Source organism: Hyperoodon ampullatus (genome assembly GCF_949752795.1).
Source record: "Hyperoodon ampullatus genome assembly, chromosome: 3".
Lineage (NCBI taxonomy): Eukaryota > Metazoa > Chordata > Mammalia > Artiodactyla > Ziphiidae > Hyperoodon > Hyperoodon ampullatus.
In genome coordinates, this window is record NC_136916.1 from 118,910,522 (window position 1) to 118,928,199 (window position 17,678).

Sequence of the window (17,678 nt, forward strand, 5' to 3'; positions counted from 1 at the left end):
AAGATGTAGGTGAGCTTGACATCAGAACTCACCTTTTTCTCTCCTCTTTTTCTTCCCAGTCTGTTCTTAGGAACCCTGAGTGCCTGGGATCTTTGGCTTCCTGGAGACCCATTTTCACTCCCCAAGTTATGTCTCTTTGTCTCAGACATTTTCAAATGTTTTAGATTTACCTCTCTTTTCCTCCCCCACTTAAACATGTTCAAATTTCATGTCCTGTTTTTTGGGGGGCCCTATGCTGTTTCGGAAATGACATAAACCACTCTCTATTAGTGATTCAATGATATACATGTTGTGCCTAGCAATGGGTTAGATGCTATGCAGTGCAAATAAATAACAACAGCAATAAAAATAAACAAGCATTTCTTGAGAGTTCCAGAGACCAGGAACTGTTATTGTTATCCATTTTTATAAGGCAAGGGTTAAGAATTTTTGTTCTCATTCTGCAGAAGACCTTCAGAGAGACCAGTAATAGAGTTTGCAAGTTTTAGAATTAGAATTCTGATCCAGGCCCAGCTAACTCCAAAGTCTATATTTATACTATGCAAAGTCTATATTTATACTTTGTTTTATACTAGCATATTTATACTATGCTTCTATCCAGGTACGTGGAGTGGTCAGTGGATGGATCTGCATTAACCCATTAGATAAAGGGTCAGAATGGGTGGGACAAGAATAGGGGAATGTATGAAAAGAGATTTGTAAGAAAGTAAAGTTTGCAGAGAAGTTTGTCCTTGAGTTATTGTTTGGAGAGTGTTTAGACATGGACAAAAAGATAAGCAACATATCCATAACTTAAAGAACTGAGAGGTCTTTCTGGCCCTGTGAATTGTCCTGGAGACAACACCTGCCATGTGAGAGACACTGTTGTAAATGCATTCATTCCTTTCTATCTTAAAGCAACTTTACCCAGGATGCACTAATGTTGTAGTTCCCAGCTTACCAAACGTTGTTATTCTCAACTTACTGAGGTATAAAGAAATTAATTACTTGCTTATTGCCAAGTGATAACTTTAAACAGGATTTGAACAGAGGAAGTCTGACTGCAGAGTCTACATTCTTAAACACTATGCTAGAAGTAGGGCCAGATACTAAGAGCCTTGAAACTTAGAAAGAGGAAGTTAGATGCATGCAGCAAGCAACAAAAAAACATTGTGCTGGGGAGAGGAGTATTTGAAGATCGGTGTGATAGAATTTTGAAGGATGTATGGAAGGGGGAAGAGACAGGGTGCAGTGCTTAGTCTGACTGGAAGACCTTTGCTCTGCAAGCTGAGGTGATGAGGACTCCAACTGGAGTGTGGTAGAAGTGAGCGGGGAGAAGGAGCACACCTGAACAGCTCTGTCCAAGGGAGAAACTCAGTTTTTCATTGGATAAGCAGGTGAAGGACAGAGGAGACAAAGATGACCCCAATGTTTTGTATCTTGAAGATGAGGCATCTAGGTGAGATAGTGATACCAGACATGGGATTTGGGAGCCCTCAGCACAGAGGAAAGAGCTGAAACACTGAAGATGATTCTTCTAATGTGGAAAGAGTAGCTCAACCTTGGAAGCCCCATACCAGTTCAGAAGATGGTGAAAGAAAAACCAGTGACTAAGTCAAATTATGATGAACTTGAAAGGTAGATGGAGAGCTGGGATAGTGCAGGCTGAGAAAAGCTCATGGAGGAAGAGCAATTTCAAGAAGAGTCAACAGTATTGCCAGCTGTGGCTTGGAGGTCACAGAGACCATGATCTAAAGATCTAAAGTTCATTTGATTTGATTTGATGAAAAGGTCATTTGGTTAATGTAAGAATATAGCTTTAGTAGGGAGGTGGGGATGGAGTAGTACTGGCTAAGGGCCACTTTCTCCTCAGGGGTCATTAACAGATGTTAATTGGAAAGAAATTTGACTTACAGTTAGCAGCATTGTGTGTAGATCCTAGTAGCCACTCACTGATTTTGTGACCTATGCAAAATAAGCCTGCTCCAAAATAAGGATAATAATACCTCCCATGTAGTTTCATTGTGGAAGTTAGAGAAGATGTGTGTGGATCGCCTAGCACAAAGTCTGGTGCATAATAGATGCTCAAAAAGTATTTGTTGATTGGAGGGGATGACAAGTGTGACAGTGGGGATTAAGAAAGCAGATCGTCATGGCCTCTTCTCTATTTTGGAAAGGCAGGAAAGAGTCAAGTTCTAGCATGGTGGGAAGGAAGGTGCTACGTTAACTTAGAGAGACCCAGGTTTCCACTGATGCTAGTTAATGGATAATGTACTGTATTGTTGTGCTTCTTCAGGGACACGAGCATTTGTGCAGAGTAGCAAAGAAGTAATGTATGATTGCTGGTTATGGTGTCACTGACTGTGTTACAGAGTTCCGGAGAGAAGAGATTTGGGTGGGGTGGGATGATAATGAGTTTGCTTTTAGACCTGTCGATTCTGAGATATCTGTAGGATATATAGGTTGAGATCTTCAGCAGGCAATTGTATATATGGCTGAAGATCTGGTCAATGGCCTGAGATTGTAATATTACATTTTTTAGAAACTACTGTACTAGTTTTAAATGTGATCTCTCCTACATTTAGACCTCTTTTTTTAGAGCCTGAACTAAACTGTCAATGTGAATGTATTTTGCATCTAAAGAGCACAAAATGATGAAAAGAGGCCCGCTTTCTTATCTCTGTGGCAGAATTCCACGAGACTACTCCACTCGGACCCTTCACGATCTGTGCGCCACTATCCCAGCCCAAGAGCTGCCCATTGAGTTGCGCCTGGCTTCTCGAGTGTATCATACAGCCGACAAGAAAGGCCACAGTACTGTACTTGGAGTATGTGGAACCTCTTTCTTAGATGATCACTATACAGATGAAGAGCAAAGAGATAGGTAAGAATTCCACTGGTAATTTTGTTTTAAACTAGATTTAAATGGCCAAAGAATTTCTGCCTTTGAGGCTTAGATTTTGAGGAGTTGCTTCTGAAAGGAGCAGTTTTGGTCCTTTCCATTCCTTCCCGGTACATACACAGTCTAGGTCAGTGTCTTCCTTTCCTGCCATTATTGACATGAACCATGCCCTATCGTATAAGGTAAGTTTAGTGGTTTATGGTTCCCAAAGAGTGTCACATACATGATCTCATTTGTTCTTTGTAACAACTCTGTGGAGTACAGATGTGGAAATTGAAGCTTATAAGAACCAAGCAACTTTGCCAGGCTTATACAACTAAGAACATCACAGATTTGGGAGTTGAAGCCAGTTTTTATTTTTATTTTTATTTATTTATTTTTTTTTAAAAAGTTTTTATTAATTAATTTATTTATTTTTTGCTGTGTTGGGTCTTCGTTTCTGTGCGAGGGCTTCCCCTAGTTGTGGCAAGCGGGGACCACTCTTCATCGCGGTGCGCGGGCCTCTCACTCTTGCGGCCTCTCTCGTTGCGGAGCACAAGCTCCAGACGCGCAGGCTCAGTAGTTGTGGCTCACGGGCCTAGTTGCTCTGCGGCATGTGGGATCTTCCCAGACCAGGGCTCGAACCCGTGTCCCCTGCATTGGCAGGCAGATTCTCAACCACTGCGCCACCAGGGAAGCCCTGAAGCCAGTTTTTAGATTTCAGCATCATTGGGCATGCTTGGGTCCAGGGATCATGTACAAATGTCATTTCCTCTGGACCTTTCTCCATTTCTCCTTGTGTCTCACTTTCCTTTGTTATGTGAGTATTCTTTTATGGAGAGTATATAATTTATAGCATCCTCAAATGAGAGGAGAAAAGGGAAGGGGGCTAACATTTATTTAACAGGAACTGTATTCCTTGCACTGTGCTGTGTGCTTTGCATCTTTCCTGTTTAAATCTTCAATCATAAGGGAGAAGTCATAATTTCCATTTTATTCATGGAGAAACTTAGGCTTTATAATATCAGGTAACCTGCCCAAGTTTTATCTCTAGATAGTGATTAGAATCCAGATTTGTGGGACTTCCCTGGTGGTCTAGTGGTAGAGAATCCACCTTCCAATGCAGGGGACGCGGGTTCGATCCCTGGTCAGGGAACTAAGATCCCACATGCCGCAGGGCAACTAAGCCCGCATGCCACAACTACTGATCTCATGCACCTCAACTGGAGAGCCTGTGTGCCGCAAACTACAGAGCCCATGCGTGTTGGAGCCTGTGTGCCACAACTAGAGAGAGAAAACCCACACGCCACGAGAGAGAAGCCCGCGAGCTACAACGAAAGATCCTGCATGTCTCAACGAAGATCCCGCATGCCGCAACTAAGACCTGACACAACCAAAAAAAAAAAACAAAAAACAAGAATCCGGATTTGTTTAACTTAACTTTTCTCAAACTTTTTTTTCATTATCACCCCAGTAAGAAGGCTTTTTAGACTCCCCCACCCAACTTCCCCTCTCCATTATATTGTAGTGCTCTAGATATACTGTATATCTGTTTATGGTACTGTATGTATATCTGTGCCTTACTTACACATAAAAAGAGTAAGCTTTTTCACCCCCTGCCCTCCCCAGCCACTAATTTTCACTCCCTTGGGGGTGATATCACCTGCACATAGAGAATGCATGCTCTAAAGTTCCTTGTCTTTCAGAAGAGCTGGTAAGAATCCTGAAAAATCATCTATAACAGGTTTTTTTTTTTTTTTTTTTTTTTTTTTTTTTTTTTTTTTTTTGTGGTACGCGGGCCTCTCACTGTTGTGGCCTCTCCCGTTGCGGAGCACAGGCTCCGGACGCGCAGGCTCAGCAGCCATGGCTCACGGGCCCAGCCGCTCCGCGGCATATGGGATCCTCCCAGACCGGGGCACGAACCCGTATCCCCTGCATCGGCAGGCGGACTCTCAACCACTGCGCCACCAGGGAGGCCCAATATAACAGGTTTTTAAAATACTCAAATATTAAATGTTAAGTTAAATTTAAGTAGATGTATGTTTAGTGTTATATTTGAACTATTCTAGATATATAAGAATAATATTTTAAAAGATCACTTTTAATTAACACTATCAAAAAATTGTAAGTAACTGACCCACACTTTTCATGCTATATTCTGATCCCATTTCCTCAAACTTCACTTTTAGTAAAAATTGTAACACCTTACTGCATTCTTTTTTTTTTGCGGTACGCAGGCCTCTCACTGTTGTGGCCTCTCCCGTTGTGGAGCACAGCCTCCAGACGTGCAGGCTCAGCGGCCATGGCTTACGGATCCAGCCGCTCCACGGCATGTGGGATCTTCCCGGACCAGGCCATGAACCTGTGTCCCCTGCATCGGCAGGCGGACTCTCAACCACTGCGCCACCAGGGAAGCCCCTTACTGCATTCTTTTAAGGCTTAAAGTCATGGTTTCCCTGTGTTTAGTAATCACAATGCCATTCAGTATGAATCCCCAAAAGAAGTTCAGTCTCATGTTTATTTTCTGTTAGGCAAAAAGATTTTTTAAGGGATTTATGTGTTATTCATAATTTTATGAATAAAATTATATGTGAAGAATTTTAGAAATTTCAGAATTGCTCCAGTATCTCTGGTAGATTATAGAAGTTCCATATGACTTCTTTGGAATGTCTTTGAAAAGCCTAAAGCTGAGAGTGGACATAAAGACATAAACATAATCCAGTAGTTATGAAACTACTATATTGAGTCATTTCTATTAGTACTCTGCAAGCCAAGCATCCTTGGCTTACAGCTTCTATTATTCATGCAAAGTGTTAAAAATACTGATTTCTTTCCAATTCTAAATTTTTTTTCAAGTAGGTCTCACTTTCTTTTTCCAAGAGAGTCAATAAATGTTCTATTTGATGATGATAATTCTTGGCAATTTGTTCCTAAGTACCAAATAAGAAGTTAATTTAAGTACTGAATATTTAATTCTCTGGCATCCATCTCTTGAGGATTACCTTGCTAAACATAGCTTAACCTTTTCAAAATATATCTGTCTGCTGAGCCTACAAGTTCAGAGAAATGTATAATTTTTTCTGCACTAATAAGTTGTCTCAAGAAAGGTAATTGTGAATACAAAATGAATACCCTTTCACTTGGTGGCTTTTTAGTTTTTCTGTGCAATGAACAGTTCCACAAAGCATAATACTTGTGGTTATATAGTTTTAATGCTTTCCTAATTTTGCACAAAGTAACTGTTGTTTGTGGGAAACACCAAGGATATTTTAATGGGATAGAGTGGGTGCATAAGTTTATTTAAAATAGCAATGTACTGTTCAAACATGTTTATTTTGCTAAATAGCAGTTTTGATTAGAACTATAAAAATATTCCATATTGATCATATTTTTACTTTTAAAGTTTCTGTATTGTAAAGAGAAGTTTATAGACATCTAAGAATTAGAACTCTTAGCATGGAATTTTAGATTTGGGGTTTTAAAATAAGGGAAATTATTAAAAGTGTTTAAACACTTAGATTAGTGTTAACAGTTTGGTGAGTAGTCTTCTGAACATCTCTGTGTAAACATGTGTTTAAACCATAGATGGCATTCTATAGACTTATATTTTCCACTCAAGGTTATGTGTGAACATTTAAATTACTTCATAATATTTGCTAACTTAACCATACTGCAGTGTAAGAAAATTCCTAGGTGTGGCATTATTTATTAAAATTTTTGGTTTAAAAATTTTGATGCATATTGCTGAACTTCTCTCCAGAAAAATCATACCAGTTTATATGCTTACCAACAATTTATGGTATTGTTCATTTCCTTTCAACCTGGCCAAACCACTAATTGTCAATCTTCTGGATCTTTTCCTAATCTGAGGAAGAAAAATATCTCTTTATTTATTGTTTTATTCATTTCTAATAAGATTGAGCATATTTTTGGATGTCTCTTGGTTATTTGTTTTTCTCCTTTTGAGAATTACCAGTTCATATTCTGTTATCATTCATCTTTTTCTTATTGATTTATAAGTGATCTTTTTATATTAAAGATTTTTATCATATATAATGTAGAGTTTAAAAAATTGTTTTGCTTGCTTTTCAGTTTTATTTATGTTGTTTTATGCTATCCAGAAGTTGTATGCTAATACAGAAGTAGTGAAAACTGGCAATAGTTCCCTTCATGTGTTCTAGTCTTGGTGTCATTCTTAGAAAGGGCTTTTCTACACTTCAATTTAAATATATTCTGTTGGGGCTTCCCTGATGGCACAGTGGTTAAGAATCTGCCTGCCAATGCGAGGTACATGGGTTTGATCCCTGGTCCGGGAAGATCCCACATGCTGTGGAGCAACTAAGCCCGTGCGCCACAACTACTGAGCCCGTGCTCTAGAGCCTGCAAGCCACAACTACTGAGCCCACGTGACACAACTACTAAAGCCTGTGCGCCTAGAGCCCGTGCTTTGCAACAAGAGAAGCCATGACAATAGAAGCCTGCGCACTGTAATGAAGAGTAGCCCCCACTCACTGCAACTAGAAAAAGCCAGCACACAGCAACAAAGACCCAACACAGCCAAAAATAAAAACAAACAAATAAATATAGTCTGTCATATTTTCTTCTAGTAATATTATGGCTTTCTTTAAAAAAATTAAATCTTTGATTCATCTTTAATTAGTTTGATAAGAAGAATAAGCATTAATGTTTCTTTCCTAAATGACTAGCCAATTGCACAATATCGTTTATTCAATAAATCCTCTTTTTCTCACTAATTTGAAATGCCAACTTTTCATACCTTAAATTCGAATGTGTTATCAAGACTATTTATGGACTTACGTTCTATTTCACTGATTTTTCTATGTAATATGGCTTGTGTATTTTGTTGATCCACCATCAAGAAAGAGAGAGCTGGTGGCAAAAATGCTGTCTTGGCAAACATTGGCTGACCTTCTCAAGTCAGGTACCCTTATAGCCAGCTTCTGGTGGTAAGCAGTGCTTAGACTATAGATCCCAGATTTAGCCCTCAACTCAACTTCAAATTACAAGGGAAATTCCTAGTCACATTTTAGAAAAACGTGTACAGACTATTAGTTTTATACATTAAAACAGCAGTGACTACAACAACAAAAATTAGAAAAGCAAAAGTTAAATGTCAGAATTCAAAGTTTAATTTCATTTATTATTTTGCTACAAAATAATAATAAAAATACAAATATGCAAGAAAATACAAAAAAGGAAAAGTTACTCAAAATCCTGCCATCCAGAGATAATACTATTCTTAAGTATATGATTCCAGACTTATCTGTATGCAAATAAATCATATGGAACAAAACTTGGATAATGCTATGTAAAAAATGTTTTGTAACCTGATTTTTAAAACTTATTATGTTGTAATTATCTTTCAATGTCACGATGTACAGATCTGAATAATCATTTAAATTGATCAGTAAATATTTTTTGTGTACCTACTGTGTGGCAGGCATTGAGTTAGGCACTTAGGTAAGCATCTGCAAACAAGAGAAACATAATCCCTGCCCTCAGGGAATTTGGAGATTAGCAGAGAAGAAAGGTGGTGAATTAATTATTGTGAATGTGACAATTAATATGCAGATGTGCAGTGTATGGAAGCATGTAAGAAGAGTTCCCAATTATCTGGGGGAGATTGAGGAAATGATACTTAAATTGAAATCTGAGGAATAAATAGAAGATAGCTAGGAAGAGGGGAAAGAATTTTTTTAGCTTCTTGCTACTCAAAAGTATAGTTCACAGACCAGCAGCATCACCATCACCTGGAAGCTTGTTAAAAATACAGGTGATTCGTATGCACATTGAAGTTTGAGAGTCCATGCTGTGGACAGTTGGAACCCATTTGAGAATTGGAAAGATGTCAAGCAGTAGTGAATAGAAAGAGCAGTGTGCAGTTGATGCTGGAGAGGACACAAGAGTCAGATTATGTAGGATTTATAGATGCTCTCTATGTGTATGTGAGAGCATGTCTGTGAGGACTTGGGGGAGAGATTTTTATTCACAGTATATGGAGACACCACTGATAGGAGTTTTTGAGGAAGAATGACATGATCAGATTTGCTTTAAGATATCACAGTCCTCATTGTGACTTCTCAGTAGCACTTAACACAGTTAATCACTTGCTTTTCCATACAACACCTTTATCCCTTGGCCTCAGGACTGCATTCTATCTTGGTTCTATTCCTGCCTCCTTTGCTATGTCTTCTTAGTCTCTGTTGCTGGTATCTCCTCATCTCTTGACTTCAAAACATTGGAGTGCCCAAAGCTTATCCTTGTACCTCAGATTTTCTCCTCTAACTATACTCTCAAGGTGATCTTATCCAGGACCATGGCTTTAAATATGATCTATATGCTGATAACTATTATTAACTAAGATAAATGATTAAGGACTGTAATTGTCCTTATAATAACTAAAAACTGAAAACAATTTAAGTGTCCATCAATGGAAGACATTTTATAGTGCATCCAATGATGGGATGTATTGGAATTGCAGTAAAGAATAAGGTAGAGCTCTGTGTGCTGAAACGAGTTAGAACTAAGTATATAAACAGATTTGTGATTATGTACAACAAATTTTTTACCTGGAAGAAAATTCAGGAAACTGTTAACTGTGATCCTTCTGTTTTCCTTGTGGATTGTACACCAAATGGATGAAAAGTGAAACTCAACTTATTTTTTGCTTTATTTATATGGTATATGTTTGCTCTTTCTTTTACTTTTACTTTTTCTTAGTTGTGTCCCTTGTAGATTGCATAGTATTGAACACTTTTTTAAGCCAATCAGAAATGAATTCTCTTATAGTAGATTGGATCACCCCATATTCATTTATTGTCATATCAGATGCATTTGGTATTATTCTTATCATCTTATTTTGTAGTCTCTCTCTTTCTCTTTTGCTTCTTTGCTCTTTCCTATAATCTGACATATTTGTCAACATTTGTCTATGTGTTTTTTGTTTGTATCATTGTCTTATATCTAATGTTGTGAGACAGAAATCTGAAATTTAAATCTTATCTTATTTGCATGTAATTTATTTCTTCTCCACTCCTAGATGCTTATAGGGTTTAAATTTTGCTTTAAATTTAATAATTTCACTAGCATATGTTTGGGAGTGGATTGTTTTCTAATTACTTTTTCCTGGTACATGGAAAGCCCTTTTGATATGCAAATACAGCTCTTCAGTTTAGGGCTTTTTCTGTTTTATTTTGAGTAGTGTTTTCATTCTGTTTATTTGGTACATTTCTTCAGGAATATCAATTAGCCATATGTTGCATCTTCACTATCCGTCACCTACATTTATCATCTCCTTGCCTACATTCATCTCTCAAACCTATGTTCTATATCAATGGTTTCATTTTCTGAGATGTAAATTTTAAAACTTGGTTCTAATTACCACTTTTTATCACTATGGCATTTTTCTTATTGTTCTTAATTCTATAGACTCTTAAGGAAAATCCAAGTCTTTTGTTTTATCTGAACTTTACCTGGTTCATGAAAGCATTAAAAAAATTTATTTTGACAGCAAAGAGCAGGCCCTTTCAAAATATTTTTTGATTTGTATAATAAAACTCTTCTAAAAGAGTGTTCGTCATATAATTTTTTGAATACTATATTTCTTTCTTATGCTTTGCAGACTCTCTTCATAGAACTCATATTGGATTTTCCAGTGTACTCGTCTTTGAATGAAGATAGGTCATTTCTGGCTGCCCAATATCAGATAGCTTTACCTGGCAATTCTTTTTTTTTTAATTAATTAATTAATTTTTTTAAATCTGTATTGGAGTATAATTGCTTTACAGTGGTGTGTTAGTTTCTGCTGTGTAACAAAGTGAATCAGCTATACGTATACATATATTCCCATATCTCCTCCCTCTTGAGTCTCCCTCCCACTCTCCCTATCCCACCCCTCTAGGTGGTCACAAAGCACCGAGCTGATCTCCCTGTGCTATGCAGCTGCTTCCCACTAGCTATCTATTTTACGTTTGGTAGTGTATATATGTCCATGCCAATCTCTCACTTCATCCCAGCTTCCCCTTCCCCCTCCCTGTGTCCTCAAGTCCATTCTCTATAGCTGCGTCTCTATTCCTGCCCTTCCCCTAGGTTCTTCAGAACCTTTTTTTTTTTTAGATTCCATATATATGTGTCAGCGTACGTTATTTATTTTTCTCTTTCTCACTTACTTCACTCTGTATGACAGACTCTAGGTCCATCCACCTCACTACAAATAACTCAATTTTGTTTCTTTATATGGCTGAGTAATATTTATGTGCCACATCTTCTTTATCCATTCATCTGTCGATGGACACTTAGGTTGCTTCCACATCCTGGCTATTGTAAATAGAGCTTCAGTGAACATTGTGGTACATGACTCTTTTTGAATTTTGGTTTTCTCAGGGTATATGCCCAATAGTGGGATTGCTGGGTCGTATGGTAATTCTATTTTTAGTTTTTTAAGGAACCTCCATACTGTTCTCCATAGTGGCTGTATCAATTTACATCCCCACTGGCAGAGCAGGAGGGTTCCCTTTTCTCCACAGCCTCTCCAGCATTTATTGTTCGTAGATTTTTTGATGATGGCCATTCTGACCGGTGTGAGGTGATGCCTCATTGTAGCTTTGATTTGCATTTCTTTAATGATTAGTGATGTTGAGCATCCTTTCATGTGTTTGTTAGCAATTTGTATATCTTCTTTGGAGAAATGTCTATTTAGGTCTTCTGCCCATTTTTGGGTTGGGTTGTTTGTTTTTTTTTGATATTGAGCTGCATGAGCTGCTTGTATATTTTGGAGATTGATCCTTTGTCAGTTGCTTCATTTGCAAATATTTTCTCCCATTCTGAGGATTGTCTTTTCATCTTGTTTATGTTTTCCTTTGCTGTGCAAATGCTCTTAAGTTTCATTAGGTCCCATTTGTTTATTTTTGTTTTTATTTCCATTTCTCTAGGAGGTCGATCAAAAAGGATCTTGCTGTGATTTATGTCACAGAGTGTTCTGCCTATGTTTTCCTCTAAGAGTTTTATAGTGTCTGGACTTACTTTTAGGTCTTTAATCCTTTTGAGTTTATTTTTGTGTTTGGTGTTAGGGAGTGTTCTAATTTCATTCTTTTACATGTAGCTGTTTTCCCAGCACTGCTTATAGAAGAGGCTATCTTTTCTCCGTTGTATATTCTTGCCTCCTTTATCAAAAATAAGGTGGCCATATGTGCATGGGTTTATCTCTGGGCTTTCTATTCTGTTCCATTGATGTATATTTCTGTTTTTGTGACAGTAACATACTGTCTTGATTGCTGTAGCTTTGTAGTATAGTCTGAAGTCTGGGAACCTGATTCCTCCAGCTCCGTTTTTCTTTCTCAAGTTTGCTTTGGCCATGTGGGGTCTTTTGTGTTTCCATAGAAATTGTGAATTTTTTTGTTCTAGTTCTGTGAAAAATGCCAGTGGTAGTTTGATAGGGATTGCATTGAATCTGTAGATTGCTTTGGGTGTTATAGTCATTTTCACAATATTGATTCTTCCAATCCAAGACATGGTATATCTCTCCATCTGTTTTTATCATCTTTAATTTCTTTCACCAGTGTCTTATAGTTTTCTGCACACAAGTCTTTAGTCTCTTTAGGTAGGTTTATTTCCAGGTTCTTTTTGTTGCAGTGGTATATGGGAGTGTTTCCTCAATTTCTCTTTCAGATTTTTCATCATTAGTTTATAGGAATGCAAGAGATTTCTGTGCATTAATTTTGTATCCTGCTACTTTACCAAATTCATTGATTAGCTCTAGTAGTTTTCTGGTAGCATCTTTAAGATTCTCTATGTATAGTATCATGTCATCTGCAAACAGTGACAGTTTTACTTTTCTTTTCCGATTTGGATTCTTTTTATTTCTTTTTTGTCTCTGATTGCTGTGGCTAAAACTTCCAAAACTATGTTGAATAAGAGTGGTGAGAGTGGGCAACCTTGTCTTGTTCCTGATCTTAGTGGAAATGGTTTCAGTTTTCACCACTGAGAACAGTGTTGGCTGTGGCTTTGTCATATATGGCCTTTATTTTGTTGAGGTTAAGTTCCCTCTATGCCTACTTTCTGGAGAGATTTTATCATAAATGGGTGTTGAATTTTGTTGAAAGCTTTCTCTGCCTCTATTGAGATGATCATATGCTTTTTCTCCTTCAGTTTGTTAATATGGTTTATCACATTGATTGATTTGCATATACTGAAGACTCCTGCATTCCTGGGATAAACCCCACTTGATCATGGTGTATGATCCTTTTAATGCGCTGTTGGATTCTGTTTGCTAGTGTTTTGTTGAGGATTTTTGCATCTGTGTTCATCAGTGATATTGGCCTCTAGTTTTCTTTCTTTGTGACATCTTTGTCTGGTATTGGTATCAGGGTAATGGTGGCCTCATAGACTTGAGTTTGGGAGTGTTCCTCCCTCTGCTATATTTTGGAAGAGTTTGAGAAGGATAGGTGTTAGCTCTTGTCTAAATGTTTGATAGAATTCGCCTGTGAAGCCATCTGGTCCTGGGCTTTTGTTTGTTGGAAGATTTCTAATCACAGTTTCAATTTCAGTGCTTGTGATTGGTCTATTTATATTTTCTATTTCATCCTGGTTCAGTCTCAGAATGTTGTACTTTTCTACAAATTTGTCCATTTCTTCCAGGTTGTCCATTTTATTGGCATATAGTTGCTTGTAGTAATCTCTCATGATCCTTTGTATTTCTGCATTGTCAGTTATTACTTCTTCTTTTTCAATTCTAATTCTATTGATTTGAGTCTTCTCACTTCTTTTCGTGATGCGTCTGGATAATGGTTTATCAATTCTCAAAGAACCAACTTTTAGTTTTATTGATCTTTGCTATCGTTTCCTTCATTTCTTTTTCATTTATTTCTGATCTGATCTTCATGATTTCTTTCCTTCTGCAAACTCTGGGATTTATCTGCTCTTCTTTCTCTGATTGCTTTAGGTGTAAGGTTATGTTGTTTATTTGAGATGTTTCTTGTTTCTTTTTTTTTTTTTTTTTTGCGTTATGTGGGCCTCTCACTGTTGTGGCCTCTCCCGTTGCGGAGCACAGGCTCCGGACGCACAGGCCCAGCGGCCATGGCTCACGGGCCCAGCCGCTCTGCGGCATGTGGGATCTTCCCAGACCGGGGCACGAACCCGTGTCCCCTGCATCGGCAGGCGGACTCTCAACCACTGCGCCACCAGGGAAGCCCTGTTTCTTGTTTCTTGAGGTAAGATTGTATTGCTGTAAACTTCCCTCTTAGAACTGCTTTTGCTGCATCCCATATGTTTTCAGTCGTCGTGTTTTCATTGTCATTTGTTTCTAGGTATTTTTTGACCTCCTCTTTGATTTCTTCAGTGATCTCTTGGTTGTTTAGTAGTGTATTGTTTAGCCTCCATGTGTTTGTATTTTTTACAGATACTTTTCCTGTAATTGATACCTAGTCTCATAGTGTTATGGTAGGAAAAGATACTTGATATGATTTCAATTTTCTTAAATTTACCAAGGCTTTATTTGTGACCCAAGATATGATCTATCCTGGAGAATGTTCCATGAGCACTTGAGAAGAAAGTGTATTCTGTTGTGTTTGGATGGAAAGTTCTATAAATATCAATTAAGTCCATCTTTTTTAATGTATCATTTAAAGCTTGTGTTTCCTTATTTATTTTCATTTTGGATGATCTGTCCATTGGTGAAAGTGAGGTGTTAAAGTCCCCTACTATGATTGTGTTACTGTCAATTTCCCCTTTTATGGTTGTTTGCATTTACCTTATGTATTGAGGTGCTGTTATGTTGGGTGCATAAATATTTACAATCATTATATCTTCTTCTTGGATTGATCCCTTGATCATTATGTAGTGTCCTTCTTTGTCTCTTGTAATAGTCTTTATTTCAAAGTCTATTTCACCTGATATGAGAATTGCTAATCCAGCTTTCTTTTGATTTCCATTTACATGGAATATCTTTTTCCATCCCCTCACTTTCAGTCTGTATGTGTCCCTAGGTCTGAAGTGGGTCTCTTGTAGACAGCATATATACAGGTCTTGTTTTTGTATTCATTCAGCCAGTCTGTGTCTTTTGGTTGGAGCATTTTATCCATTTACATTTAAGGTAGTTATCGATATGTATGTTCTTATTACCATTTTCTTAATTGTTTTGTGTTTGTGTTTGTAGGTCTTTTCCTTCTCTTGGGTTTCCTGCCTAGAGAAGTTCCTTTAGCATTTGTTGTAAAACTGGTGTGGTGGTGCTGAATTCTCTTAGCTTTTGCTTGTCTGTAAAGATTTTAATTCCTCCATCGAATCTAAATCAGATCCTTGCTGGGTAGAGTAATCTTGGTTGTAGGTTTTTTCCCTTCATCACTTTAAATATGTCCTGCCACTTCCTTCTGGCTTGCAGAGTTTTTGCTGAAAGATCAGCTGTTAACCTTATGTGTCTTCTCTTGTATGTTATTTGTTGCTTTTCTCGTGCTGCTTTTAATATTTTTTCTTTGTATTTAATTTTTGTTAGTTTGATTAATATGTGTCTTGGTGTGTCTCTCCTTGGATTTATGCTGTATTGGACTCTCTGCACTTCCTGGACTTGATTAACTATTTCCTTTCCCATATTAGGGAAGTTTTCAACTATAATCTCTTCAAATATTTTCTCAGTCCCTTTCTTTTTCTCTTCTTCTTCTGAGACCCCTATAATTCGCATGTTGGTGCGTTTAATGTTGTCCCAGAGGTCTCTGAGACTGTCCTCAATTCTTTTCATTCTTTTTCTTTATTCTGCTCTGTGGTAGTTATTTCCACTATTTTGTCTTTCGGGTCACTTATCTGTTCTTCTGCCTCAGTTATTCTGCCATTGATTCCTTCTAGAGAATTTTTAATTTCATTTATTGTATTGTTCATCATTGTTTGTTTGCTCTTTAGTTCTTCTAGGTCCTTGTTAAACATTTCTTATACCTTCTCCATTCTATTTTCAAGATTTTGGATCATCTTTACTATCATTACTCTGAATTCTTTTTAGTTAGACTGCCTATTTGCTCTTCATTTGTTTGGTCTGGTGGGTGTTTACCTTGCTCCTTCATCTGCTGTGTATTTCTCTGTCTTCTTATTTTGCTTAACTTACTGTGTTTGGGGTCTCCTTTTCTCAGGCTTCAGATTTGTAATTCCCGTTGTTTTTGGTGTCTGCCCCCAGTTGGCAAGGTTGGTTCAGTAGGCCTCCTGGTGGAGGGGCCTGGTGCCTGTGTTCTGGTGGATGAGACTGGATCTAATCTTTCTGGGGGACTGGACTGCATCCAGTGGTGTGTTTTGGGGTGTCTGTGAACTTATGATTTTAGGCAGCCTCTCTGCTAATGGGTGGGGTTGTGTTCCTGTCTTGCTAGTTGTTTGGCATAGGGCGTCCAGCATTGTAGCTTGCTGGTCGTTGAGTGGAGCTTGGTCTTAGTGTTGAGATGGAGATCTCTGGGAGAGCTTTTACTGTTTGACATTACGTGGAGCCAGGAGGTCCCTGGTGGAGCAGTGTCCTGAATGTTGGCTCTCCCACCTCAGGGGCTCAGGCTTGACACCCGGCTGCAGCACCAAGACCCTGTCAGCCACATGGCTCATGAGCAACTGCAAGTATTGGAAGTACTATTTGATCAAGTAGGTTGTCCAGCAATTCTCAGGGATTCTTTTTGCAGTGACCTGTCTGAAGTGCTGAACAAGCCAGGAAAATGCCCTTGGCAGATGTCAGATTGGGGCCCCAGGTTCACCTCCAGAAGGCCACTTTGCTGCAGGTAAGTCTTTGGCCTCTTAGATGGCCCCTGGGGCAAGGCACTGTTCCAGTGTGCCTCTGAGCAGGGAGAGAAGCGAATCTTCCAGAAGGGGTGGGTCTTGCCTACCTGGGAATTCTTGATTGTTCATTTTGGAAGCATTAGAGTACTACTTTTAGATCTTAAGTAGGAGAACCAGGAGATGCAGGTTTATATTACTATGGTAAAGATTATTCTAGGTTTTTTTCCTGTGCATGTACATATATTACATATACATACATTTTACAAAAGTGACATTAAAGATGTTGTTTTGACAGGTTATAATCCTTTGAGGATTTTTATTTTAAAACTGAAGTCCAGACATATGGGTAATTATTTTGACTTATTATCTTTACTATTTATACTTTACAAATCAACTATATAAAATGAGCTTCCATTGGAAAGATTTTATCTGGCTCCCCTCCCAAATAGCAATATTTGAATAGGAAAGCAGAAAAGTATCTAATAGAAAATGTATTGTTGTGCAGTTATTGCATAATCTAGTATTAACAACAACTCTATCTAATAGATAAAATCATTCTATTTCCCAAATGAAGAAAATGTGGTTCAGAGGTTGACTACTTCATATTTATATAGCTGGTAAAAACTGGAATTCAGACCCAGGTCTCTCTGTTTCTAAATGTGATTTCCATTATATCCCACTGTTTTGTGAACTTGTCAAAGTGCCTCTTATTTTTTTCTCTTTATGTTTCATTCCAAATGCTCATTCTCATCTTGTTTTCAGAACCAATGCTGATATAAACTAGAAAGAATCATATTTTACTCACCGTTGATGTTTTGTATTTCGTATATTGTGACCCAATTTTGGAAGCAAGGTTTCTGCTTATTAGGGTGAGGGTTTTATCTTGTATTGTTTGTTCCCTCTTAGGAACTGAAATCCTGTTTCTGAGTCCTGGGCCAGGGCTGGGGCCTTGCAAGCTGAGGGAGACTGTCCTGATATCAATTACTTAATTATTAAAAGCTCTCACTGACTACTGCCTTTATTTGTATTCCCTGTCACTCGTTGCTCCCCACTAGAATGTGCCATC

General features: G+C 38.0%; 1 protein-coding gene across 1 annotated transcript in view; it reads left to right on the forward strand.

Annotated features, from left to right (window-relative positions):
- The window catches only part of TTC6 (tetratricopeptide repeat domain 6), a gene marked incomplete at both ends in the record, with an annotated part of 227,725 nt that overhangs the window by 74,346 nt on the left and 135,701 nt on the right, over nt 1-17,678 (forward strand). The window contains 1 exon segment of the mRNA XM_079699166.1: nt 2,669-2,863. Within this exon segment, the coding sequence (XP_079555292.1) occupies nt 2,669-2,863 (195 nt within the window).